The 25,409-nt window shown below is 51.5% G+C and overlaps 8 protein-coding genes across 11 annotated transcripts; 3 read left to right on the top strand and 5 right to left on the bottom strand.

The window, feature by feature from the left end:
- Positions 1 to 1,587: 1,587 nt before the first annotated feature.
- Positions 1,588 to 2,775, bottom strand: J3458_001885 (uncharacterized protein; the record flags this gene model as incomplete). Its single annotated transcript, XM_007809525.2, has 1 exon — positions 1,588 to 2,775. The coding sequence occupies one exon, from the start codon at positions 2,773 to 2,775 to the stop codon at positions 1,588 to 1,590; it is 1,188 nt and encodes a 395-aa protein (XP_007807716.2).
- A 3,574-nt stretch (positions 2,776 to 6,349) lies between these two features.
- On the bottom strand, positions 6,350 to 10,756 carry J3458_001884 (uncharacterized protein). Of its 2 annotated transcripts, XM_007809524.2 has the most exons (6): positions 10,035 to 10,692; positions 9,413 to 9,925; positions 7,987 to 9,296; positions 7,840 to 7,930; positions 7,096 to 7,779; positions 6,350 to 7,036 (listed from the first exon to the last, which is right to left on the bottom strand). In XM_007809524.2, the coding sequence occupies exons 2-6, from the start codon at positions 9,627 to 9,629 to the stop codon at positions 6,693 to 6,695; spliced, it is 2,646 nt and encodes an 881-aa protein (XP_007807715.2). In that variant the 5' UTR covers positions 9,630 to 9,925; positions 10,035 to 10,692; the 3' UTR covers positions 6,350 to 6,692. The 2 variants fall into 2 exon arrangements, with proteins under 2 accessions (XP_007807715.2, XP_065978863.1); XM_066116975.1 differs by having other exon boundaries at positions 7,987 to 10,756.
- A 407-nt stretch (positions 10,757 to 11,163) lies between these two features.
- J3458_001883 (uncharacterized protein) lies at positions 11,164 to 15,509 on the bottom strand. Of its 3 annotated transcripts, XM_066116973.1 has the most exons (8): positions 15,198 to 15,509; positions 15,106 to 15,143; positions 14,150 to 15,039; positions 13,984 to 14,092; positions 13,480 to 13,923; positions 12,877 to 13,420; positions 12,746 to 12,812; positions 11,164 to 12,661 (listed from the first exon to the last, which is right to left on the bottom strand). In XM_066116973.1, the coding sequence occupies exons 1-8, from the start codon at positions 15,257 to 15,259 to the stop codon at positions 12,605 to 12,607; spliced, it is 2,211 nt and encodes a 736-aa protein (XP_065978861.1). In that variant the 5' UTR covers positions 15,260 to 15,509; the 3' UTR covers positions 11,164 to 12,604. The 3 variants fall into 3 exon arrangements, with proteins under 3 accessions (XP_065978861.1, XP_007807714.1, XP_065978862.1); XM_007809523.2 differs by having other exon boundaries at positions 14,150 to 15,143; XM_066116974.1 differs by having other exon boundaries at positions 11,164 to 12,812; positions 15,198 to 15,493.
- A 484-nt stretch (positions 15,510 to 15,993) lies between these two features.
- On the top strand, positions 15,994 to 17,346 carry J3458_001882 (uncharacterized protein; the record flags this gene model as incomplete). Its single annotated transcript, XM_007809522.2, has 3 exons — positions 15,994 to 16,739; positions 16,832 to 16,913; positions 16,978 to 17,346. 3 exons carry the CDS (start codon positions 15,994 to 15,996, stop codon positions 17,344 to 17,346), a joined length of 1,197 nt encoding a protein of 398 aa, XP_007807713.2.
- A 170-nt stretch (positions 17,347 to 17,516) lies between these two features.
- Positions 17,517 to 21,498, bottom strand: J3458_001881 (uncharacterized protein; the record flags this gene model as incomplete). Its single annotated transcript, XM_007809521.2, has 3 exons — positions 17,517 to 20,600; positions 20,674 to 21,116; positions 21,186 to 21,498. 3 exons carry the CDS (start codon positions 21,496 to 21,498, stop codon positions 17,835 to 17,837), a joined length of 3,522 nt encoding a protein of 1,173 aa, XP_007807712.2. The 3' UTR covers positions 17,517 to 17,834.
- A 136-nt stretch (positions 21,499 to 21,634) lies between these two features.
- On the bottom strand, positions 21,635 to 23,945 carry PEX12_1 (ubiquitin-protein ligase peroxin 12). The gene has a single exon (XM_007809520.2). It carries the CDS (start codon positions 23,756 to 23,758, stop codon positions 22,478 to 22,480), a length of 1,281 nt encoding a protein of 426 aa, XP_007807711.2. The 5' UTR covers positions 23,759 to 23,945; the 3' UTR covers positions 21,635 to 22,477.
- On the top strand, positions 21,666 to 22,350 carry J3458_001880 (uncharacterized protein; the record flags this gene model as incomplete). The annotated part of the gene is made up of 1 exon (XM_066116972.1): positions 21,666 to 22,350. Exon 1 carries the CDS (start codon positions 21,916 to 21,918, stop codon positions 22,348 to 22,350), a length of 435 nt encoding a protein of 144 aa, XP_065978860.1. The 5' UTR covers positions 21,666 to 21,915.
- Positions 23,946 to 24,593: 648 nt separating the features above from the next.
- J3458_001878 (uncharacterized protein) lies at positions 24,594 to 25,170 on the top strand (the record flags this gene model as incomplete). The annotated part of the gene is made up of 2 exons (XM_007809519.1): positions 24,594 to 24,689; positions 24,763 to 25,170. The coding sequence occupies 2 exons, from the start codon at positions 24,594 to 24,596 to the stop codon at positions 25,168 to 25,170; spliced, it is 504 nt and encodes a 167-aa protein (XP_007807710.1).
- Positions 25,171 to 25,409: the final 239 nt, after the last annotated feature.

The raw sequence follows: 25,409 nt of genomic DNA, 5'->3' as shown, positions 1-25,409 counted from the left end.
CCGCCATGGCCGTCAGGTTTGCGGAGCGACGTGGTTAGAGCCCGGTCAAGGTCGGCGATCAGGTCACCGGATATCTTGTGCAGCTTTACATCGAGATCCGAATCCGGCGCGTCCATGGTGAAAAGACTGAAAAAATTGCTGCGTGTGTAGAAAACGGCCAGAGGTTCAAAATAGTGACGAGGCGTCGAGCGGTGTTGAGCTGATGATCAAGGCGGCATCCCCTCCTCTGGCAAGGGCGGATGGGACTTGTCCAGGCAGCCGAATAAAACACGCCTTCACAGCACCCAAAGACGTAAACAACTCGAAAGACACAGTGAGTGGTGCTGCATGCACCAAAGGCCGACGACGTAGCCTGGCACTCTCTCCGAGTGCGTTGCCGCCTCCATATTCTCTCGCATCTTTACCAAGCAATGCGCGCAAGTGGTTTCTGGGCCCCACCTCTTGTCTCTGGCATGTCTAACCCTAACCCTAAAAATGTAACTGATATCACGGTCCATGTGATACTAACAATCTCACTAACAAAACCACAAAAGAAGAAGAAAATCCCCAGTCCCAAAAAGCAGAGAGCAAATACTATTCAACTACGCCAATTGAACTTTTACGAGACAGCCAAGGCTCTCGCCAAGCACCCCTCAGCCACCCCATGAGATCGGCTGCCCAACGTCCGACAATCTTACGTCCCCGAAGCATATTCGCAAGACATGGAAACACTCCTCAGAAAAGCCTCGAACTCAAGATACATTCACGCTCCTCTCCCCTCGTGAGGGGCGCTGCTCCCCCGCCGTCAAACTTGGAGCAACATGTTCTGTCTCAGCCCAGAAAGAGTGGGCCCAGGAATCTGTGACGAACTGTTTCCAACGCCTCTTCCCAAACAACTGTGTTTTATAAAAGACTAGACGAAGCGGCCATTCACGTTTTGTGTGGCAGAAGCGCCCCCCTCCCCAACAACGCAAAGAGTTCACGGCGTCGAAGAATGTGTTCCCTAATCATTGCGCCCCGGCAGACTGTCTTTCCAAAGTATCGCTTATCGTCGATATCCCGTGTGAAAAGGTTCCCAGCCGGGGAAGCGTGGGTTTCAAAACACAGACAATTCACCTGTTTCAATTACTCTAGCTTGAATCAATCCTTTTTCTGGGGGTCACGCGGACACTTCCTTGCGGGTGAGTGTGAATGCATCGTCTCGTGGTTCGGGCAGTATCGAGACTTGCTGCCGGAATTGACGGTGTTCAGGCTTACTCAGCGCACATGTCCGGGTCTGTACTGGTAACTGTGTGGTCTTTTATGTATTTACGAGAAAAATTCCATTTGTTGTACGCGGCATCTATGCCGTGTAATGTGTCCAGCTATTAATTAGATTGGTGCAGTCTTGGAGAAGACCACACATGATGTATTCTATGTATATTCCATCAACTAAGTTGATATAGACAAAAAAGGCGCAGTGTAATGAGTAAAGTGAAAGGACAAAAAAAAAGCCTTCCATCAAAACTCCAATCCTGTCTGTTATGCAATACTGTAGCCAAAATAACCAGCATCTCAAAACCCAGACCCTCGTGTTTGTGTATTTGGTGATTATGAAATATGGATTACTTATGAGACGGCCACAGCGGCAACCAGGGCATCCAAGGCACTGCTTTGCGTCGCCCCAAAGGCTGTGGCATATGGACCGGCCCAGGCCACCCCAAACTGATTGTCGCCGGATCTGTCCTTGGCCCAGATTGAGTCGGCATTCCGAATGATGAAGTCCTTAAATTCCTGGTGGGGAGCCACATCGTTTAGGTAACGCAAGTTGCGAATAAAAATTCCTTTAAACTGTGAGCCATCTCGGCCGCAATCGCCCCTAGCATCGCACCCGCCGACCTCGGCCAGAATGCCATCTACGGACAATGCCTGGATGGCTGCCTGGGCAATAGGAACTGCTTTCTCGACATATTTGAGATCGCCGGTGGCCCGAAAGAGCTCAGCGAGACCACCCAGGACAACACCCTGATTGTAAGTCCAAGTTTGCAATCCATTGTTCTTACACGACTCATCGAGACCGTCATTAATGAGATTTTGCGCGTTGATCATGCCGCTCCTTTCAAACCAGTCCCATTGTTCTATGGCAATGTCTTTGTAAGTGCTGTTTTGGGGGACTCGTCGAGCCAGGGATGCAGCTACTGACAGATAGAGCTCATTGGCGATGGCATTGACGTATTTTCGTTCCTTGCTCCAAAAAATACCCCCGCCGCAAGGACCGCCCAACCCTGTTTGCATGTCGTTGAATAAATCAATGGCGGCGTTGAGATAGTCCTTGTCGCCAGAAACATCGAAAGATCTTATCCAACCCAGAGCCCACCATCCCTCATCATCGTAAAAATCGTTGATAAAATCGTCAAAGCCACGCTTGCCCAAAAACTCTCGCTTAGCCATGCAGCCGCTATTCTGGTCAAGGCAGTAAATGGACGACACCATGCCAGCTTTGTTAACAAATTTCGCTGTCTTGACGTTTACCTTTTGAGCTTGGTCAAATGTATTGCGCATGTAGCCACCAATATTGAGCATATTGGCCTCGGTAAGTCGTAATGACGCAAAGTCGGCCAAGGCAGTCATCGCGTTTCCGCTATTCCACCAAGCATCGTCCCAGATACCTGTCTGCACATTATACCAATGGTCATTCAATGTCCTTATTCCCGAGACCACATAATTCGTGTAACTCTGCGCATTGGATGGTTCACCCCGAACGGCATATGCCATCATCGCGAGTAGGGACACCCGGTAGGCGTAGTTGGGAATCATTTTGCCAAATATGTCTCAGGAGATATCAACCAGTCAAAGACGATGATCTGGTGGAGGATGGGAACAACAAAGGAGGGTAGGTGGCAGTAAGCGCATGAAGCTTGTATACCGGCATGCGAGTTCCGATTGTAGATGAATATTCAAAGGCTTGCCATGTGTGGACAACGAAATAGGGAGCAATGGCATATATCCTCCGTGTATTCAACAAAGTCAAAGATTGTGGAATCTGAAGAGACGGACTGCTATGTAGGAGTCTGGCAACAGGAATGGGCCGGGCAGGACGGTGTATTATAAACAAGGGTCTCTGTGAGCCCCCCGTCACAACAATGCTTCAGGTAAAGAGGATGGCTCTTGAGTCGAATCTCACTCTCATTCACTTGCTGTGAATGACGGGCAAAGCTCATGGACCACCCACCCACAGACGGAATACTTTGAGGCCTCGCCATTTTTTGCCAGTGCTGGGGGAAACACTACGTCTTGCCCCCGTAGCCGGTGACCCCCCCGTGACTTTCTTTAGATGGTGCTGAGAGTGTCACATTGACAGGGCCAAGTTTGGAGGTCCGTTACTAGACGCACCGCCTCATGAGGTTATGCTGGCACCCCTGACCCGGGTATCTATGATTGAATCCGGACCGGGGGAGCCACCATGCAAGGAGGAGCCAAGGCCCAGCACGCCCCGATCTAGCGGCAGGCTGCCGATGGAGAGGGAAGGCGGAGCGCCGTGATTGGTGCAGGCAAGGGGTTTGGCGCCGAGTTTGGATAACATTGAACATTGGATATGGACGTGCTGGTCCCAATCAGGCCCCTCCAGATGTCCGCACAGCATCCAGGTCAGGGCAGTAAGAGAAAAAGGAAAAAGACGGTAGCTGGCAGATGGCGGCTCGCACTGCCGAGTCAAGTCCCCAACGGCGCTTGTCGTGTTGTTCTGAACCGTTTCATTCGACTTGGTGTTGAAGCTGAAGTACTCTCCATCACCGACTATTGACTGAGCGCGCCCGCGTTCCTGCTGGGTACTAGTTCTCCGTATACGTATACACAGTATAGGCCGTGTCTGCACATGGTATCAAAGAGCGACCTCTGGTTTTGAAGGGCAGCCATCGTGTTTCAGCGGGAGATTGCCTCTTCATGCTGAGTGGGCACCAGATCTTGACAGGCCGGGCCCCGTTCAAGTTGTCCCTCAGACCGTGCCAGCTCCAGCCAAGGCCACACCCCGGGGTGGCCACGCGACATATCCAGTCTGGGGGTTAATCCGTGCATCACCACAAAGGCACGTCATCTGATGAAGGTGACGGTGCATGATTAAATCAAATTTAGATTTGACGTCTTTGTTCTGCTATCATGTTTAGCCACTACACTCAAAGGAAGACCAAGACCATGTCAACTATACCAGAATTGCCCCTCAACAACACACACTTTTGTCCCTCGAGGTGTATTTGTGGATGTGGCGGCATCATTGTTGGGGCTTGAGACGAAAATACCCTTACTTTTGTAGCACCAGTTATTGTTATAATTATCTTCATCGTTACTTCTGGAGCTTTTCCCCTTCTTCCCAACGGCGTCTTGTCCGTCAGGGTCACACTGAAGCGTGGTCATGCTGTTGTTTGCTAGGCGGTGAAGATGCGGCGGGTGGCACAATGATGCCATCCGTACCACCACGCTACTTGGAAGTGAGCTGAAGAAGATTTGAAGCTTAATGGCAGCTGCCTTACGACCCCCATCATAGTCTTGATAACTGCTTGGGCACAAAGACGCGGAAGCACAAAAAAAAAGCCTATAAGGTTGGACCACGTGATGGCCGTGGCGTCGAACAAAAGTTGTCGCTAGCCATGTAGCAGGGGCTTTACAGTATCTTTAGAAACGTGTCTGATCGTTGTCGACGTTGCAAACGCGCCATGGTCGTTCACGTGAGCTGATTGCAGACCAGTCAGCGTATTGATCCAGGCGTAAAAAAAAACATGATGCCGTGTATCATGTGTGAATGAGTGAATCTGTCGAGTGCATCTCGCATCTCAGACTTTGCATCTTGGTGGCGCAAAATGTTGGCAGCCACCCCGAACGCACCTGCCGTGCCACCTGAGCCCAGAGCCATTCTAGAAGTTAGCGTCTCTCTCTGTGCCTCGTCAACCCCGTGCCTTGATTATTTATTCGTTTATTAATTTTTTTTTTTTTTTTTTTTTTTTTTTTACATTCTCCGCCCCCTTCCCTCCCTCGTCACCACAGCCACGACTGTTATACACTTGGCCCTGACACCCTTTCTTCTCCGTCATGTTTCCCCCAAGCCCTTGGCGCAGATTCTCAGCAAGGCCCGGACATCAACCAAGCTTTGTACACCTGACATCCTACACGACGACGGTTTCATCCACGGCCTGTGCGCGACCCTTCTCTAGGACCGCATTCCCCCAAGTCACCAAAGGCCGGACGAACGACGGGTAACAAACAAATTAAAGAGGACTCCAAGGAGCAAATCTTAGGGGCTGAGGATTCGGGCAGTCGTTTTTACACGCTGCAAGCTCCTGAGATAGATACTGGTCAGCAAGCCACCACCAGCTGCGCCACTAACTTTTCCGCGGTCTGCCATGCAATACTCCGTACGGAATGCACCTTGAACAATGCAAGGCCTTGCTCCCGCCCTAATGCGCGTGGAGGTGAACACCTTTATTGTCTCAGCGGCGCCTAGCCTCAGCTGGAATTTACACTTGCAAGAAACGCAACATAAACACAACAACAGATATGGAACCTTGGGCGAAGCTCACCACGGGGGCGCCACGGCGCTCATCGGTGCCTAGCTCGACCTTGTTGAGGAGAGCTATTTTTGCGTTTGACATATCCCTGTTCTGCTGCCGTGTCTTGGCTGTGGCTGAGACGCAACCGTTCAAGTCCTGGTCCCAATGAAGGACCTTGACATGTCTCGTAACCGCCTAACTAACAAGCGCTAACAGCTCCAGACAGAAACCGGAATTTGAAATTGTAGTCTCCATTGCTTGCCGTGCATGTTTTTCCTCCGCTCCTTTGTAACTGAAGTATCCTATGAAGCAAAAAGTGTTTTCCCAGTCCGCCATACCTGGCTATCATGCGCTTGGCTTACGAATAATATGGTACATGTAGTCGCTTTTAGTTGGCGATTGGGAAAGAACTACCTAGGTAGTATATATACGCATAAATTGACCTTGGCACAACTGCTAGAGCCAGACACTCATCAAGCTACCTACGTAAGGTACGTATCGTACGTAGCGATCCATGCCTTGCGAGTACGAATGTTGGCAACGTTTGATGCGCATTTCATGCGCACATCGTAATCACACTAGTACTCCGTACAACAACCGAAAAAAGAAAAAAAAAAGAAACAGGCATTTCACCTGAATCAACGGCACGGCTACCTATAATGAAACATCGCACCCACATTCTCATGCGAATATCGCACTTGCATGCAGGCGTGCAGATCACAAAATGTGCAGGGTAGCTGATCTGTCAAATTCAGGGCATGAAAGTCATGCTTGCTTCCCTCGTCTCCATGCATCAAGTTAATGGAGGTACGTCTCGGGCACAGGAGTAAAGTACTCAAAAGCCTGCAAGTGTCCCAATGCGCTTTTTAATTCCAGCCACCAAGTATAATACACGAATTGATGCGGCTGTCGAAAAAAAAAAAAAAAAAAAAAAAAAAAAAAAAAACCGCTACGTAAGTGTAGCGCTGCCACGTTGCCGGATGCGTGCCATCCGGCCATGTTGAACAAACCAGGTCCATCACAAACACCGTCTCCTCCGCCCTCGCCCAGATGTCGCACCTACTTCGTATTCAGCGAGGATAGACACACACACATACAGGCGGCGAATGGTCGTGTGCCCCGTCATAAAAGTTTGCAACTAAAGATCAAAGCAAATCCATTGCGCCACATCGCACTCCCCAAGGGTATATGGAGTTATTCAACACTTGCGCAGGTCACCAAGCTGGACATTGCATCCTCTGTTCCTCTGCTGCTGCCTCTGGAGTTTCTCAAACTGATGCGCCCACCCTGTGTCTCACGACTGCTAGTAGACCCGGTAGACCCGGCAATACTAGGAGGTCGACCCGACGGCCGTCTCTTTGGAAACCTGGATAGCATTGACAAAGACTTGTTCTTCTCCTTGTTTAAAGTAAGCGCACGATCAGCGCCTTCAGTCGTAAGTTCCTGGATGGTGCTTGGCTCGAGGAAAACCTTGGGGAAAATGCCCCATTTCCCCTTTGCGTTGGTTCCCGACCAGCACCAATGATCCGGGGATGCATCTGTGGGAATCATTAGCAACACACGTGTCATGGACTGCAGAGGAATTGTGTGAGCTTACAACTTATGTTGGTGATGGCCTCGTTCTTGTCAAACCTCAACCACAGGCTTTTGTCCTTCTCCTTGTCCTTTTGGACAAACTTCCACCTGGACTTTGCTCGGACCAGGCTTGAACCGACCATTCTGATTTCTTCCGAAGGTGGGGCATCAAGTTTGACAATATCAGCGGGCGTGGAAGCATGTATACCATCGTGCCAGGCAAAGATCCATTCACCATTATACTTCTCTGGCCAGGTGATGCCAGTGATTTTAGCACCGTGGCAAAGTTCCAGGGCTGGACTTCTATCAAACAGGAGCCTTTGTCCATATAATCTTCGTGAATGATCCTTGGTAATTCCCGTGGCCTTTCCTGCTATTTCCGACAGATTCAGCTGAGCCGGGTGCGCTTCTGGCGGGTTCCTAAACCAAACATCAAAGTCGTTGCGTAAATGCGCGGGCATTTCTGGTCCCTCTACTACGGCTATTCCAGGGACCTCAGGAAGCGGTCGTGGATGGTGTGATAGATGGGTAAACAATGCCTTTGTATTGGTAAACACAGTTGAATCGCATTCATCGATAGTACGACGTGAAGCGACGCAAAACACACAGGCGTACAGCACGTCGTCTACACGTTTGGCTGCGAGATGACTCTTCTGTAAAAATCGGAGACGGTAATTGATTCCGCTCTTGTAAAAGTTGCCCTTGTCTAGAGGAATCGTGCGTCAGTTTGTGCCGTTTGTGAGATACATAACTCGAGTTTACGCACCTTCCTTGTTCACATCAATCTCGATTTGAGAGAAGTCGAGCTCAAAGAGACAGCCTGTACACCTTGCCACTGTAGTCGTACCTGAAAAGCCCTGCATTTAACGTTAGCACCGCGGTCTGCCAGCTCTTGGAACATACGAATACCTACAGGCCTCTTTGTCTTCTTGACTCCAATGCCGCCTTGTAGAACTTCTTGAGCACCGTCGCAGAATCCCTTGTAGAGGTAAAACGTGCTACTTGGTCCGATGGTGCAGTCTTTTTGAGAAAGACTGACCTTGACTGACTCTGTGCATGAGTCTGTATTTGGTTCAGTTCCTACTGGGATCAGATCTGAATAATCTCTGTCCGTAATCCCGGGTGCCACCTCGAGCTCCGCTTGGCTCTTCGGCGTTGGGGAGCGAAGGCTCAAGGCACGGGCGATTCCCTGTGTGCTATTTTGGCGACTTGGCGGTGCTGGTAGAGTGACATTTGGAGGTTGCCCCTGAGGCTGCCTATTCAGATATTGACGGCGCATGTCATCAACTCCCCTGGTCGCGGAATGTTCCAAAGGTTTTCGATGCTCCAAGGGAATTGGAGGAACCGGAGGCCGTACCTGCAGCTGTGGGACATGAATAGGATTGCTGGACTTCCGTGGTGTCTGTTCTTCCTCCGGGATAGTGGAAGAAAAAGTGTGATGCCGCAATCGTGTACCATGGCTAGTAGCATTTGTAGAGGACGACCATGTACTTGAACCAGAATGTCGACTTTCGTCCTGGACACGAGTGTCCGGCTCTTGCCTTACTGTAGTACTGCCAGAAGACTGTTGGGAATCAGTAGATGATATACGACGGCGACTGTCTGGACCCAAGGGTGAGATAGCCGGGTCTATAGGTGACTCGGCTCTGATACTCGTTGGCCTGCGGTCGACCGGGCTATAATTTCCCATCACGCCATGGTCACTGTAAGGCGCTCTTTGGGGGTCCCATGGATCGGGTGACGGTGGTCGCGGAGGGTCTGGCATTTGTTGCTCTGGAGGAATCTCCAGCCTAAGGACGCCCAACCCCGGGTCTCGTACATGACCGTGGACACTCGGCGGCTGGCGGTTTTCCAGCAACGTTCTGAATTGAGCCGTAGCATCTTCCACATTTGAAAACTCTGTCATAGATCTCGCATCACCTTGCGAGCCGCAAACTGATCCAGACCCTCGATGAAAACCAAGATCAGAGGGATGCTGCGGTGCTGGCTGAATGTGAGAGAAGGAAGGGGGACGAGGCGACAAGGGCGGCGACGGTTGGGATAGATGGAAATTTGGGGGTTCAAGTTTCAAAGTGATGAGTATATTGTACACTTTCGGCGCGACATCGCGGTCCAATTTTTGCAGCTCTTTAAATCTGCTGGCTTCAAAGGTGTCGGGTTCGAGAAAGTCCTCGAAATCCCACAATAAGTTTGTAAGTTGGCAGCGAATATTTGTGATTTCATCTATGATTGATATGGATATTAGATTAGTTCGTTCAAAACAAAGAGCCTGCCGCAAACCACACCACGCATGGCCAGAATGGTGGTGCGGTGAAGAGATGGATAATGTGGCCGCATACCATTTTCTTTCAGCGCAGCTACAAAGTTGGAGCTATAATCATTGTACAGCTTTTTGCAGTTTCTTTCAATGTGACGCAAACCTCGTTCACCCTCTTTTACTAGACGCTGCGCTTCCATCAACATATCCGGGGAATCGGCCGCATTCTCTACTGCCAACTTTCCCTTTTCGACGACGTCCCGAAAGGGTTTGATGACAAGCTCTTCAACATCATCCATTTTTTGGTGCGCAAATAGAAAAGGCCGCTACTGAATGAATTGTAACTTCACTCCTTGTCAGGAACGGAAAAAATGGGTTTTAAAAGGTAGCTGTCACCATCTTTTGGCGGCCACCGTGTGTCAGCACCTGCTGTTGCAACAACGTACTATTGTTCTCGCGGGATGTTGTCGGGCACAGGCGGGATTGATGAGAACTCTCAGGATCCTAAAGTGGTGTACGGAGTAACGTAGAGTATACTCTCCTAGAATGGGATTCGATAGAGTGTGTTGGGTATTTGGAAGCACGATAGCACCAACTATATTACAAAAAGGAAGTGAGAATAGAGAATATAGAAAGACAATGGGGAGACAAAGGAATCAGCGGGAGGATTATCTGGGGATTGACAATAGAAAAGAGAGACATACAGCAACATACAACCGGTAGGAAACACGGCTTCCGCCCCTACACAACCAACACGACGCACAAACAGCACAACCACACACACACACCCCCCCCTGGCGCCATCAGCACTCGGGGTTCCATGACATTGCAGGGCAGCCGGGCCGCCTTGCACGTTGGTAGGCTACGGGAGAAAGGTGTAGATAGGTGACAAAGAATGAGGCTGCGACGCTGCCGACTGGGCTTCCATTGTATGACACGTGAGGTGTAGTCATGTCTTCAATTCGTAGGGTTGTGGGCTGCGAATCGTAGGCATCCCCTGAACATGGACCTCGGGAGAACATGTAAAGGGCTCAATGGGGCGAAGGCGGATGGCATCGTCGTCAATTGGACAGAGTCATGACGTGCCTAGTGCCCGGGAGAAGCCAATATCTGATTGCCCCAGTTGCCCACGTTCATCCAACCTAGGGGCTCTATTGGCGGTGTTGATTTTCAACCAGTTGACATCACCCGAGAATGTCCTGTGGAAGAGCTTAGTGTGATATTTAGTAGCATCGAGAAGAAATAGCGTTGGTGGTCCCCTGAACGGTTCTGACCCACTCCTCTTATGATTCCATCTGATACCATGGCTCACCAACTCACTTATCGCATTCGATGACCGAAGGTTGCGGGGGCATTGTCCCGAGTCGGTCAATAGATGTGGGATTGGAGACTTCCAGCCATTGAGGATATGCGCGACATCCCTGCCTGACTCGATCCCGGTGTGCTAGGACCACGAGGGTTTTGAAAAAAAAAAAAAAAATAGCACTAGTACCCGTTTTGGCTTGATCAGCTGGGCATCTTGTGCCGGATCAGCGGTATAAAGAAGATCGAAGTTATAGGGTCCAGATCAGGGTGCAAGCCCTTGAATCCACCAGCACTGAAGGGATGCACCAGTTGACAGGTCGGGTGGTGAATAGGGCGGCGGAAAATGTCAAGTAGAACAGACAAAAGAGTCTGTGCACTGGTGGTGGTGTGCGTAGTACTCTGGGTATGTGCGTGCGGGGGAGGGCCCAGCCCGTGCCCCGCCGGTCGTTTATGCCAACTTGAGGACAAACTTGATAAAACAGCTTTGACAATTTTCCATTCAACCGTTCAATGTTAGCATTGAGGACGGGCCCGCAACGATGCTGCACTCACTTCTCCTTGGATACCGAATTTCATATTAACGGCTGGGAGCGCACGGTGTGGAAGGGCACGTTCCAATAATCTCCCCGTCTGGGCTAGTCTGACAGAGAGGTACCTCTAGTTGGCGCAGCCCCTTCGATGTCGAGACCTCGAGAAACGAGTCAGCCTGACAAGCTGCCTTGTATTCTCGGGTCATCTACACTCTCTATTTGAGAGTCCCGAGATCTGGAGGTCGAGTCCACAAATACCTGGATGAGAATGCGCGGCCATTCTGTCCGCACGCGCGTCCGTACTCCGTACCCGGTACAGCATCAACTACGGGCAAGCACCAGGCTTCGTACGGGTTGCACCCATCGACGCTAGCTCCTTCAGCTGTCTACTAGCACCAGACCACTTCGTCATGTCAATGTGCGAGTCTTTCTTCACAATACGGAAGTCCTTTCCGTTACAGCCTGCTTCGCCCTACAAAAACTTAACAACAAGACATCCCCCTTAGGCCTGGATGCAATGGCAAGTGGCCATGTGGACAGCCGTGTGGCCTTTCCCCAAGTGGTCGGCAACCATTGGAATATGGGGAGCCCTCTCTGAGCAAATGTCAAATGTCTCAACATTGGACTGTTGGTGGGGGGCGGCTGTGCGGTGCTGCACGAGTCGAGTGTTGGAAGTGTGTATGGAGCCACCTCAGCCTGCTTATTCCAGTTGGCCATTGACACCTCAAGTCAATGCTATCATTGATGTCAAGTGTAATATCGAGTTTGCACATCCAAATGCCCAAGTGCTTGCTCCCTGTCCATTTTCTGCGACGGGCCAGTCCAGACTGCCTCGAATTGCCCACTTGGCGAGCCCACGCCGCTTGACTATCATCACAAACCACAATACCTCATTTCTGCTTGCCGTCATGTCTGTAATTCTTGGCGTGACTAGGGATTATATTCAAGCACCTCAATACTAGGCAGTTTAGGTACTCGGTAGATCGCCGACGTTGAACAATGTGGCCAGCTTGCTCCCCCTGTCAGTGCCCATCATGACCACCCAACAGTCCTTTGCTCGTGGCACGGCTTGTTCATCCCTTCTTTTGTTTTCACATGAACTGAAAATGAGGTCATGATTATTCCAAGAATTGCAAAGGGTCGCCGATTGGCGGCTGACATGCTTCATCGTCAGCACCCTCGCTACTTCTACCCTTCTGCCAATTTGCTCTGTACGTCCCAGGACGAGCGACCAGCCTCGGCCATGATTCCATCCGTCTTTTCATTTGACACCCACGTGCTGCTAGCTTCTGCAATTTGAGATGCCACAAAACAGCCACGCCGTCTCACCGGTTAATCGCTCGCCTCATTCAATGTTACCATGCGAGCCGCGGACCAGACACTTTCATCACATTCAGACAAGATTACAATCAACTCAACATCACTACTGGAGTGCGTAGTTATGCCTGAGGGCTGGGACCCGGGGTATGTTGCTTCTTCTTGTTTTCAGCTGCCATCTATTTTCGTCAATAGATGTTGCCACAGTTAGTTCGTCTCAATATAGCAACCGCAACCATAAATAGAATTCCAGCATGACTCACCTGTTGCTCAATCATCTTTCGACCAATTAGAATTGTCTCCTCCATGCTTCGCTGACGCTGCCAAAACCTGTGAATCGGGTGAGCAAGTGTGAGAGGGAAGCACCATACCCTTCAGTCATCACACAACTTACATTTCTTCAGGACTCCCATGCCCCCGGATTGAAGCCTGACGAGCCTCTTCCTCTAGGGCCTGTTTCGTAATTTTCTCTCCGGCCTCAACACCTGGTATGGATGCCTTCTCGGCGGCAGGTTGACCAATATTCTCCGCCAGCAGTTTCTTCTTCATCAAGTATCGCTCCTTTCGTACTTGCTGGATGCCGGGGCTTTCAACCTTGTTCATGACAAAGCGAACTGCCAGCTGAGTCAGAAGGTAAAAGTGCTCTGCCAAGAGGATGCTGAGCAACCCTCCCCACGCAGTTATCTGAGACGCGGCTCCTCGCTTTTGGTCCTGCGAGCCACTGCAAAGAAACACGATGGCGGCGCTGGTTATGCTTCCAAGCCAAGCCAGAAACCCCATGGCATTGATCCAAGGACCGATGGAGTCGGATCTCCAAGGAATTGGCCGCTTGCAGCTAATCGCAATCTTCAGCCCATCGGAACGGAGCTCGACCCAGTTGTTCACGAGGAAGCAACAGGCTGCTAATGGCCAAGCTACAGAGAAAAGCGCCAAATAACCTAGTTAAAGAGTAAGAAGATTTATTCGGGTCACTGTTTGGCCGGTGCATGACACTTACCAAATTGCATAACCATCTCCCGGTAGTCGTCTGTAACATCATATACCTCAAGTTCACATTCGTCGCGGATCCTCCTCAAGAATTCAGCCTCTTCAGGGTGATCTTGTGCTTGCAAAGTTCCCTTTGATTTGAATTCCTTGGCCTTGGCAAAGGCTTTATGTTTTACATACGGAACAATGACCTCGGTTGCGAAATTGACGACCTGAGCTGTAACGGTGCAATAGAACATCTGGCTACTAATACGCCCAGGGTCAATGCGAAACTGTTGTGTAGGAAGAGGCTTGTCGCTAAAGGTAAGCGTTTGAGCAGTGCGTCGCCAAAAGTCAAGGAATGGTAGCAAGATGTTGCCAAAAGGGATATAAACAAAGCCAGTAAAGATAAGGGCCATGTAGGAGGTTATGAAATTGAGCACAAACTGCTTTTGGATGAGAGCAGCTTTGTGAGCTGCTCTCAGCCGTTAGCCATCAGTCCACAAAGCGAAGGCTATGCTGTTTGGGACCATACCATCAACAGTATCATAGTTTTCCTTCTCTGTCAAGGCATTGGCGGCGCTCATGAGAACGGCCGAGAAGGTAGGTGTGAATATGACTAATATCATAGTGGGCAAGAATCCCTGAATGGAAAATCAGTTTTACTTTTGCGATAGGAATAGATGCTTCCCCGTACTCACCAAATACTGCTTGCCTGGGCCGTCGTAGACCTGGTTGATAAAGATCTCCAGTGAGTTCGCAATAACTACAAGGCTACCGAGAACCAGGACGCAGGCAATGGCGAAAGGAATTTGGAGCAGCTGCGTCTTGAGTCGTTTCATATACGGATAGACCTTGACAGGCTCACCGGTTACGGCATCCTCGGCTTCATAGTCCCACTCGAATTGTGTGCGAGGTAGTTGAAGTGCAGATACTCCTCGCACGCCCCAGCGTACTGCCAGGTCAACTTCCTTCTTTTTCCAGTACTCTAGGAAAACAACCGTCCAAAGACCACAGCCAAGCCCGTAGACGAAAGAAAATTGTCCCAGCAGCACCCAGGTCCCCAGACCCAAAGCAGCGGGAAAAGCCAAGAATCTGAAGTAGCATCCTAAAAACGCAAAGTAAAACGCGACACTCTCTCCAAACTTGCAGCGAATATTTTCGAGGTCGCTGTCATCCAGCAAATATTTTTTGCTCCATTTCTGAATCCATGCCTTATTGAAGGGCTGGTCATGAATAGGGAAAACGTCGACTACGTACTTCCATTTGGAGCTTGCCTGACTGATTCCAGCACCACCTTCATTTTCAGGTCTTGCAATGAGCTGGTAGACCAATCGTAGCCGCTCTGCTTCCGTTACGGGCTCATCCTCCAAGGCTTTGGTAATATCCGAGTTGGGGCCCGATGTGCGTACTCCTTGAAGCCAGTCGTGCAATCGACCACGGTAAACCTGTTGTCCTAAAAGCTCTGTGGAGGCCATTCTGACGAATACAAGCAACGAGCCAGGATCCCCATTACGCACTTCAGCAGCAAGGCCTACCTTGGTCAAAGATTTGATGAGCTGCACAAATCCTGCCTCTGCTTCGTCGCGCTCTTGACGTAGGTGAGTATATAGGCGGAGAAAATATCATCATGATGTCAAGGTTCAGTTGGGCGTACCTTCAGGCGGAACCTTGTAGTGAATTACATAGTCCACGCTTGAGGAAAGGTTAGCTGCAAGGCTTGATGTCAACTGATGGCTGTAGACGGACCCAAAATTATGTGAATCCTTCCCGTTCCCCTGTTTCCCGTACAATTCTCTTAGGCTCGCCATGGTATCAAGTTGGAGTAGACAGGCTGTTGGTGAGAGAGCCAAGCTCTAGGGTTGTGGAAAAGGGATGTGGCAACCGATTCTCTGGTAACAAAGGACATCAATTTGGCGGAAAGTACGAAGCCCAATCTGGCAAGAAGTTGAGCAACCACAAGATCTCGACAAGCTATTTGCCTGGGCGACGAAGGCGATGAGTTGTTACAAGTTAGAAAATGTGCGCGACGTCAGGGAGCGCAAAGAGGTTGAACTCGTTCAGCGGCGGCAAGCTCCAACATTGGAATCAGGAAAAGTGACGAAGCTCCAGGGTGGCCCGTGCTTTCCAGATTGCCGACCCACCGCGTCAACGGTACTCTTCAGCTGAGCAGGGACTTGTCACTGTTCTCACGGCTAGTATTTCAAGACTGACTTTTCAAGGTGGAATCCCGTCTCCGGGTTTGCCCTCGAGAAGCAGGGGCATGAATTGAATCACTTTAAGATGAAGGTGAACAGTGTCCCAATATTTCGGATGGGTTGCGCAGTACGGGCGAAGTTCTTGCCGTACGTACCTTAGGTACTAGCAGTCCCTCCGCTGACCGGAGTACTCCGTACGTACAGAGACAGTGACGTCGTCGTTTGGCGGCCCGAGGGCTCGCTGATCATTGATCGGGCTTGGCAGAATTGCTGCACAAGTCACTCCTCCTGCATAAAAGCCTAAAAGGCGTCAAGCCACAAGTGCACATTCCCGGCCAGCCAATTGCATGTTGGCTCTCTCTCTCCAACATCCAGTCAAGCTCCAGCTCCAAGTTACTCCAGACTCAAAAAGTCCTCGCGTGCCGTTCAGGCCCGTCGGCACTCGACGTTTAGTTCTTCATTTTATCGTCAACTACCCGGATCGGTGGCCATCCAAGCATCGCAGACGCCTAGATGGTGGCCGCTCGCCAAAGCTGCGCCTCCTGCCGTCGCCATCCATTGCCGTCTTCATCATGGGCCTCTTGGTCTGGCTCGGCCTCCGTCGCAGCAACCAGTGGGAGAGCTTGACGGTCCTGGACCACCTCATCGACTCGCCCCTCACCTTCTTCACCATCAACTTCTACCATCTTGTGCTATTTCTGAGAGGCACACCTTTCCGCCCGCCGCGGCACCAGGCGTCAATACGTGTGGTGTGCATCTCGGACACGCACGACCAAATCGTGGACGTGCCGCCCGGTGATATTCTCATCCATGCTGGCGATCTTACCAATGCCGGCACCGCCGCCGATATACAGAATCAGCTGGACTGGCTGAAAACCCTTCCCCACGCGGTCAAAATTGTCATTGCTGGTAATCACGACAGCTACTTCGACATCAGGAGCCGGTGTGATGATGACCGGAGGCGAGGTGCTAGGCTAAATCTCGACGGCCTTACCTACCTCCAAGGAGAGATTTCCGTTCACAAAATCAAAGGCAGAGAGATTTCAATATTCGGCGCCCCAGATATTCCCGAGTGTGGCCCCAAGAGCTTTGCGTAAGTCGTCCATCTGTAAGACGGGGAGCCAAATGGTATCCATGTCAGTCAAGTCGTAAATTCCTCCCCGAACTGACAGTGATGATGACTAGGTTTCAGTACTCACCCACACGGCCTCCTTGGCTAAGCAAAGTACCTCCTCAGACGGACATTTTAGTCACTCACAGTCCACCGGTAAGCCCTAGGAGCTTCATCAATGCGCCGACAGGACGAAGCATGCTGACATCAAGGCTCATAGAAACACCATCTTGATCTGGATCTTGGCTGCCCTCACCTATTAAGAGAAGTATGGCGTGTGAAGCCTAGACTACATGTCTTTGGACATTGCCACTGCGCCTACGGCAAAGAGTCTGTCTACTTTGACGATGTGCAATTTGCTTATGAGCGCCTTCTCTCTCGGCCGAGACGCGGCTTCTTCTGGGACTTCATTCCCAATCAATCCTGGGTCGACATGTTTGAGATTGTCTTTCACGGCATTCATAGCGTCCTGTGGAAATGGCTCATGAGTGGCCCGGGAAGCAACCACGGCAGCCTGATGGTCAACGCCGCTCAAATGTACAGAAATTCCGGAAAGACTGTGAGCCGAGCCGTTGTCGTAGATATCTAGACAGGACGCATCCACTTGGGAGCGCATGTCACGTCAACCTTGCACCCGGGCCCCTCCTTGGGTCCTTGGGGGGGGAAGAGCACAAAAGTTTGAATAATGGACGCCGGAATATCATGTAAATTGCACTGAATATTAGCGAGGTCTGGGAATATTAATCATCAAAACGGAGTACACAATCTCAGGCGTCTTGTTGCCATTTCATATATTATTTCATTCATTCACTCTTCATACTGATTTCTCTATAGACTTCCTAAGAAATGATGTACGCTCAATCTCGTATCTCGTTACGTATCAATGCAAATGAAAAACTCAACTGATCGCCGTCAAGCCAATAAACAATGTCGCAATTCGCATCTCGAGTCGTCAATAAATGCAAAGCAAAGCAGGCGGTAAATACACCAAATCCTCCCATATGTAAACATCAAAACATCAAACATTGTTCTTCGATCTTGACTCTTTTTTTTGTTCTTTGTTCAAACTTGCTTGAATCACAACAGCATAGCAACGACCAAGATTACCAATCCCAACGCAATGCCTGGCTTCCGACTCCATGTCTTGCCAGTGCCGGCAGTAACCACTGATGGCTGGGGAGTCTTGGCTTCCTGCGAGGCGCCAACCGGGGGAAGAGTCTCAAATCCCGAAGGCTGGACCCCGTAAGGATGAGTGATTCGTGCTGGAGGTGGCGCCGCAGGTGAAGGGGGAGCGTGCTGAATCTCTCCTGGGGTCCCAACTGGTGCGGGCGAATCGTTACCTGAAGACTCGGGGCCATCAACCTTGGTGTCTTGGGCTGATGGTGGTGCCGGTTGAGTATGCTTTGGGTCCTTAGCAGGCACAGGAACCTCGATGTCTGATGGCGCAGACTGATGAGGGTTGTTGGTAACCCGGGCTGGTGCTGGAGCGGGTTGAGTATGCTTCGGGTCCTTGGCAGGCACAGGAACCTCGATGTCTGACGGCACTGGCTGATGAGGGTTGTTGGTAACCCGGGCTGGTGCTGGAGCAGGTTGACTGTGCTTCAAGACCTCGACGGGCACAGGAACCTCGATGTCTGATGGCGCAGACTGATGAGGGTTGTTGGTAACCCGGGCTGGTGCTGAAGCGGGTTGACTGTGCTTCAAGCCCTCGACGGGAACAGGAACCTCGATGTCTGACGGCACTGGCTGGCGAGGGTTGGTAGCCTGGGCCGGCGGTGCAGCTTGACTGTATTCGGAGCCCTCTACAGGCACAGGAGCCTCAACGTCTGATGGCGCAAGATGAGGAGGTTTGGATTGCTCTGCTGATGGCGGAGAAGGAGGGGTAGAACAAGTCGGGTGAGCCTCTCCTTCGGTACACTCGCAGTCCTCAACCACCACATTCATCCGGTCGACCGTCTTCGTAACGGTCTTGCCACCGACAGGAGGACCATCAGGACGCTTGTCCGTAACGAACTCGACATTGGAAGGGGCAGCAGTCTCGAGAACGCGATCAACAGTCTTGTCACCCGCATGAGAATCACCAGGGCGTCTGTCAGCGACGAACCCATCCTTCTCCGGGTCAGAATTCTCCCCCGTGGGAATAGGCTTTCCAGGATCCTTGTCCCCGGCAGGCTTGTCCTTCGATGGGACAGAGGTACCCTGTGTAGAAACAACGGTCGACGTCTTGTCAGCCACGGAGGGTTCGCTAGGGCTCTTGTCCGCAACCATATCTGCCTTGGACGCGGCAGCCGTCGCCTGCACCGGAATAACAGTTATTGTCTTGACTCGCATAGTTGTAGAATACGCAGTAAATGTACGCGTGATATTGTTTCCGGCCATGGGCGGTGAAGGCGGAGGCGACGTTTCGTCCTTTACGAGTCCATAGACGCTAAGAAGAATAGCCCTTTCCATGCGTGAAACGGGGCTTCTCTTGAAAGGCACATGGAACCTCGTCGCCAGGGTGGAATTCTTGCCAACCCCCCCAGTCGTCGAGTTTCTGAATCGCTGGCCCGTGGCAGTCGACCTGCTCGCCGCGACGCCAGTTGACGAAGCAATGTTCTCGAAGCGGTCGTTTGCAGGGGTAGAAGTGGTATTGGCGAGTTTGCCAGGGCTCTTTGCCAGTCCACCGCAGTATTGGACATGGTTGCCCGGGCAAGGGTGATCACAGATATCACCGTTCTTGGTGTTTGCCGGGCGGGTATTGGCGTCGATTGAATCTGCGCAGAAGCATTGCGTGTCGTATACGCCTGAGAACATTGAGCCGCGACAGAGCTGTACGCATAGATCGACAGTCATGTCTCTGCTGTCTTTGACTTTGCGAAAGGTTTTGAAGTCGTCGCTCGAGCCGTAGCAGCCTAGGTATGCGAAGTCGCCCAGCTGTACGGGGTTCGGGGGCGCTGGAACCTCGCTGGGTATAGAGATGGGCGAGGACGCAGCGTGGGGTCTGGGGACCAGGTTTGTATTTGTGAAGGTGCCGCTGGGGACAGACATGAGTGAAGAGATTGCGTGTCGGGGAACAGTGGTTGTATTCGTAGGAATGCTACGTCGAGTAGATCTCAACGAGGACGTTGCGTATAGTTGGGCGTCCGTTGTATTCGCAGAACGGCTGCTGTGAGACGATCTCAACGATGACGTCGTATTAAGTCTGTAGACTGGTGTTATGCTGGTGGTTGCCTTTTGAGTAGTAGAGATGTAGGATGAAGTCGCATTCACTCTGTAGACCGGTGTTGTGGTCCCGGCAGTAGCCTCCTCAGGAGTAGGCTCATAGGACGAGGTCGTATTCAATCTGAAAATAGGCATTGTGCCGGCGGCAGCGTTTCCACGACTAGGCTCATACGATGAAGTCGTATTCACTCTGTGAATGGACGTTGTGCCAGCGGCAGCCTTCTTAGGCGTAGACTCATATGGCGAAGTCGCATTCACTCTGTAAACGGGTGTTGTCTTTGCCGCAACCACCTCAGGAACAGACTGATAAGACGAAGCGGCATCCACGCTCAAAACGGAGGTCGTGTTCCGGCCCTCTACGGCAGTGCGAGTGGTGCCATGTTGGCGTCTAATCGTGATAGTGGTGGTAATGGTTGTCGTGCTCTTCACCCGGGTCAGGGGCTCCGTGGCAGACGAGCTAGGAGAACTCGAGGAATTCAGCACATCGATCTTCTGGTAGGCCTCAATATACCTGACATCCCAGTACGCGTTCGCGAAAGCCTCCGGGTTATTGGCAACGTATTCGCTGCACGTCGCCGCATACTTCGCGCAGCCGTCGGATTTCCCCCAAATCGCGTTACCCCAATCACCGCAAAAGTTCTAACATGCCAAGTCAGTCCAAACCGTAACTTGAGCCACTCAAGGCTTTAGGTGTATCAATTGTCAAACTCACAATATTTATAACCAGACTCATGTCCTTGAAGAAGTTGTCGACGTCACAACCGCGGCCACCGAAAATCGCATCCGGCAAACCCCAGCCCGCCGTATCAGGCGTCTTGTTAGTGATATCCTTGGGGATTTTGCTTCTCGCAAAGTGCCATATCTTGATTAACTCATCATCCCACTCCATGGCGTATACGCCCCCGTTGGCGGCGTTGAAACCGTCCCCGTACGCAGAGGTGTCGCCCGCCGGCGAGGAATATCCACACCCGACATTGTTACTTCCGACGTTGCAGTCAGTATCGCGCTGGACGCCTGAGAATTCGCCCATGAGGCTCTTGCTTATGGTACAGCCGGCTACTGTGTGAGCGGACAGGAGGTTGCTGCGCTGGTCGTTTGCGCCTTCGATAATGTCGACCTCGCCGCCTGCAGGCCAATTGGGACCGTACGACCAGACTTTATTTTTTTTGTGGCGCAGTTAGTTATTGATGGTCTGCCATTAAGGGGTAACGAATCTGGACTTACATGCTGGCCAGAGACCGCATTGCGAGGGAGGCATGTGTAAAAAGTCGGCAATAAAGAGGCCATGATTAAACGCCTCCTTGCTTTCAAGCCGGATACTCGGTCGTCCAGCGGTCAGGGAGTACATATTCGTGCTGTCGACGCCTAGTCTCACGACTCCCGTTTTTTCGTCGACAGAATAGAGACCCAGAGCTTCGGCATTCCGACGGCTCTGGTAGGAAACATATCCGTGAGAGGGATCGGCTCCGTCGAACCAGTTGAATCCCGAGAGGAGGGACTCCCCGGCGTACGAAGTAGCTAGGGCGTAGGAAGCCATGACAGCCAGGTATAGTCAGTCACGGTTCTGTCCCAGCAGTTTCAAACTCGTTTGCTGAATTTCCTTTGGATCTGGTTCAAGTGTTCCAAAATGGAAACAAAAGGGCGTTGTGAAGGTATGAAGAATCTAGAAGGCGGGGATGGCTCAGACAGGTCACTTATATAGACTGTAGATTCTGCATTGTATAATTCAGGAGGCGGGGAAGATTGCGAAGATTCTGTTTCGCCCAGATGATAATGAAGGCAATATACGCGAGCCATGGTGGCTCGTCTTTCTTCAGCTTGGGTACTACTCTAAACCACGAGGTTGGCAGAAGGGACTGCATTCCAGAGGCGTCCAGGGACTGAATGAGTTGCCGGACTCCATTAAGAGAGGTCCCTTGACGTGTCCAAGAGAAAGACCCTGACTGTCTTATATATGGACGCCACAATAGTCTTTGTCTCTGCCATTCTCGGCAACGGTGCATTCCAGAACGCCGGGGTCAAGAGTCAACGGCCCGGGATGCCCCTGGCGGCAGGACAGACAATCTCGCGCATTGAGGCGTGTGAGAATGAATCCCCGGATAGATCATGGCCATGTTCCGCCACTCTCTGTCTCTCGCTGAGCCCCCAGTCAGGTCATGTCGTTGACATCCAAGACATGTTGCGGAGCAAGTCGCATTCCAGAAACTCGAAATGGATCCACGCCATTGGTCAGGGAACCGGTTCCACATGCCGTTGCAGGGCTGCGAACAATGACTTTGACCAAATCCGGAATTCCCGACTTCCAAGAGTTTCAGTCTCACAAATGCTTTGCCGGCTTTTTAATTATTTGTCCGCTGACGTACTTCCTTTGCGCTCGCCTGCCATTTGACTGCATCTTGTGCCCCTCATCATCATCATGCTTCTAATTTTACATTACCCCGTGTCTACGCCAGAGACATTTCGCTCTCCGCCTTCCATTTCCGCTGAAGACGAGACGCCCCCAATCAGATTTATTCTCATATCATGATCCTTCGCAGACCTTCGGTTCCGCCAAGGACGCGCTTGCCAGTAACCGCACACCTGCCAACGCCGCTCTCCCACTTGCCTTTATGCTTTTCCATGAAACTCTCCTGCTTGTCGTGCGTCCCCTCAAGCCATTTGTGAATGCACGTGTAACAGTACACGACGCCTGTTTGGCAGGCTGTCGGGGTAACGATATCGTCTTGGCAGATTGGGCAATGCGAGGTATCCTTGGGAGTTGGCACCACATAGATGGGCAGCATAGATGGCGTGGCAATCGGTGCGTCCTCGGCGGACATTATTTCATCACGGCCGTCCTCGGCAGTCTTCTCAGCCTTGGCCTCTTGACTCGCAGACGAGTTGGATTTCTTTGCGACCCCGTTTACAATGGGCGGCGGGAGGTCAATGTTCTCGGTTGCCTTGCGAGACAACTGCTTGGCAAAATCTGATTGGTACCACCATTCCAAGAACTTGAGTGCGAAGATGCTCATGGGCAAAAGTAGTGATAGGCTCGACAGCACTTTTGAACCCAGCTCGCTCGGTGAGAAGATCGATCGTGATCCTGGTCGATTGCCAGGTTTAGGTTGCGAGAGCGCGTCGATAGCCTGGTAATCGGCACCCGTCATTCGGCGGAGTCGAGTTCCAATCAGCCACATGAGAGGGTTGTGGTATTTGGTCCTGTCAAATAGGTAACCAAGGTTGAAAACCAATATGGCAAAGTAGTAAGCGGCATTTACGCTCGGGTATATATTCATCAAGAACCATCGGTAATAATGCAGGATCCTGTCTTTGACGGTGGGGTTCTCCGGCATTCGAGTATAGGCTGAGCCAAGCAGCGCTCTTGGCGCGTTAACTTCGTAGCCTTCGTCCAGCTTGCGCTTCAAATACGGCACACCAACAAGCACGGCCAGGTTCTTCCGAACGTCGCTGGTGGATAACTTGAGCGTCTCACGGACCAGATTTGGAGCCGATATGCTCGCCCGAGGTATCTCACCCCGTAGGGCCTTTTCCCGCTTAAGCCCATAAAAGTTTTCGGTAAAGGATCCGCCGCGGGTACGCAAGTAGTGTCGCTCAACGACGAGCATGCACAAGGCGTAGAGCTCGTCAAAGGAGTTGAGTATGCGCAGTAGATAGCGGGGATGTCTCTGTGTCGCGACTGTGAGGAGATATCGTAATGTGGGCGGCAGCAAGCCATTGAGTTGCTGCTCGGAGAGAACCTCGAACAGTGACGGCTTGTTGTCGTCAAAAGTACCCCGAAGGGCTGTGACGAACTCCATCTCGGCTGCCCGCGGATGTCTCCGATGGGACTTTGGCCGGGTCCGTGAAAGGCCTTTTATGCCTGACGCTAGAGAATGGCGGTTGTCATAGATGGCACAGCACCGTCTCGAGCTTCAGAGGTGACGTTGATGAGACACGACGCGAAACGTGCAGGTATCGCGAGCGTCTGGGAAAGGGAGAAGCAAGTTGGGAGCTTACTGTGAAGCGATCACAAGCAGCAGTTGTTGTGGGTCCGAGCCAGTCAATTGGCAACGACGGCATTGGCCAGGATGCGCCGCTTCGTCGGGACCCGCCATGTGAAGGAGCCTCGGCAATGTTGCGCTTACCCCAAGGTTTTTGCCCGGCTCGACTGCGGCCACGCCGTGAAGGGTAGCCGCACGCGGCAGACGGCACGCGGGGGTTCGGGGACAAATAGCGCGGTGCTCGGCCCTTCTTCAGTGAGAGCTTGACCGCTGGAGCTGCCAACCAATGCTCCTCCAGCCCAGGCACAGTGGCCCAGGCACCTGGCGGCTCTAGCAAGTCTCATTACTTCCATCAATGCTCAATGCTGTGCTAGCGTACCTATTTGCTACTTGACTCCTCTCAGTCTTTGGTCATCCCTCCGACAAGACTCATTCCCGTTACTATTCCTCAAATCTACGCCATTGGAATTTTTTTCCGTCGGCGTCAGCTATTCAGTAGACTTCATTCCTAGTCGAGCATTGGGATATTTAACTGCACCTTATACCTCGTATACTTGACAAAGCGACACAACCCTTGGTATTTCTTGACCAACATTGGCCTTCCCTCACTCTCGCTAAGCAGTCGTCGGCTCTCACAGCAACATCCACCACCATGATTGATAAAAAGTACGAGGATCTCTACGACGACCCCCTGGAGCGAGCCAAGGCATGGCTCACCAAAGACGACGATGACCACTGGAAGGCCGGAGTAAGCACGCAGTCCACTCGCAGACCAAAACTCCCGTTCTTTGCAACCATGACTAACAAAAACCGTCCCCAAGGAATGGATGTCCAAACTCCTCCCCCATATGGCCGTCTCGGCCGCAAATGCTGATGCCGCAGCACCCTCCGTCACATTTACATTCACCTGTCTCGAAGACCACTGCAACCGCCTGGGCAACCTACACGGCGGCGCGGCCGCCACCCTCTTCGACCTGTGCACCACCATCCCCCTGGTTCTCATCAGCAAGCCCGGGTTCTGGCAGTTCCTCGGCGTCACTCGCAACTTGAACGTGACTTATTTCCGGCCCGTGCCCGCGGGCGAAGAGGTCATCATTGAGTGCGAGGCGCTGCAGGTTGGTAAGAGGCTGGCAACCTTGAAGGGTGTCATGAAGCGGAAGCGCGACGGTGCCATTGTGAGCATTGCTGAGCACTTGAAGGCAAACATTGATCCCGAACCAAAGGTCTGAGTAGAGCTGGCCTTGGACGCTGCGCCTATAGATTGGTGTATAGACTGCTGGAGACCACTTTATATAAAACGACACTCAGATGTTGCCATGATTAATAGATGATATTTTTCATTCCTTGAATGAACATAAACCGTGCCCTAAATAGACAGGCATGAAGGCCGACGCTTCATATGCCCACACCACCACCATCTAATATACATGATTCATTCAAATCATCGCCTGGTCCATGTAATCCCGCT

Source organism: Metarhizium acridum, assembly GCF_019434415.1.
Source record: "Metarhizium acridum strain ARSEF 324 chromosome Unknown scaffold_1, whole genome shotgun sequence".
Lineage (NCBI taxonomy): Eukaryota > Fungi > Ascomycota > Sordariomycetes > Hypocreales > Clavicipitaceae > Metarhizium > Metarhizium acridum.
This window is presented reverse-complemented; position numbering and strand designations above follow the sequence as displayed.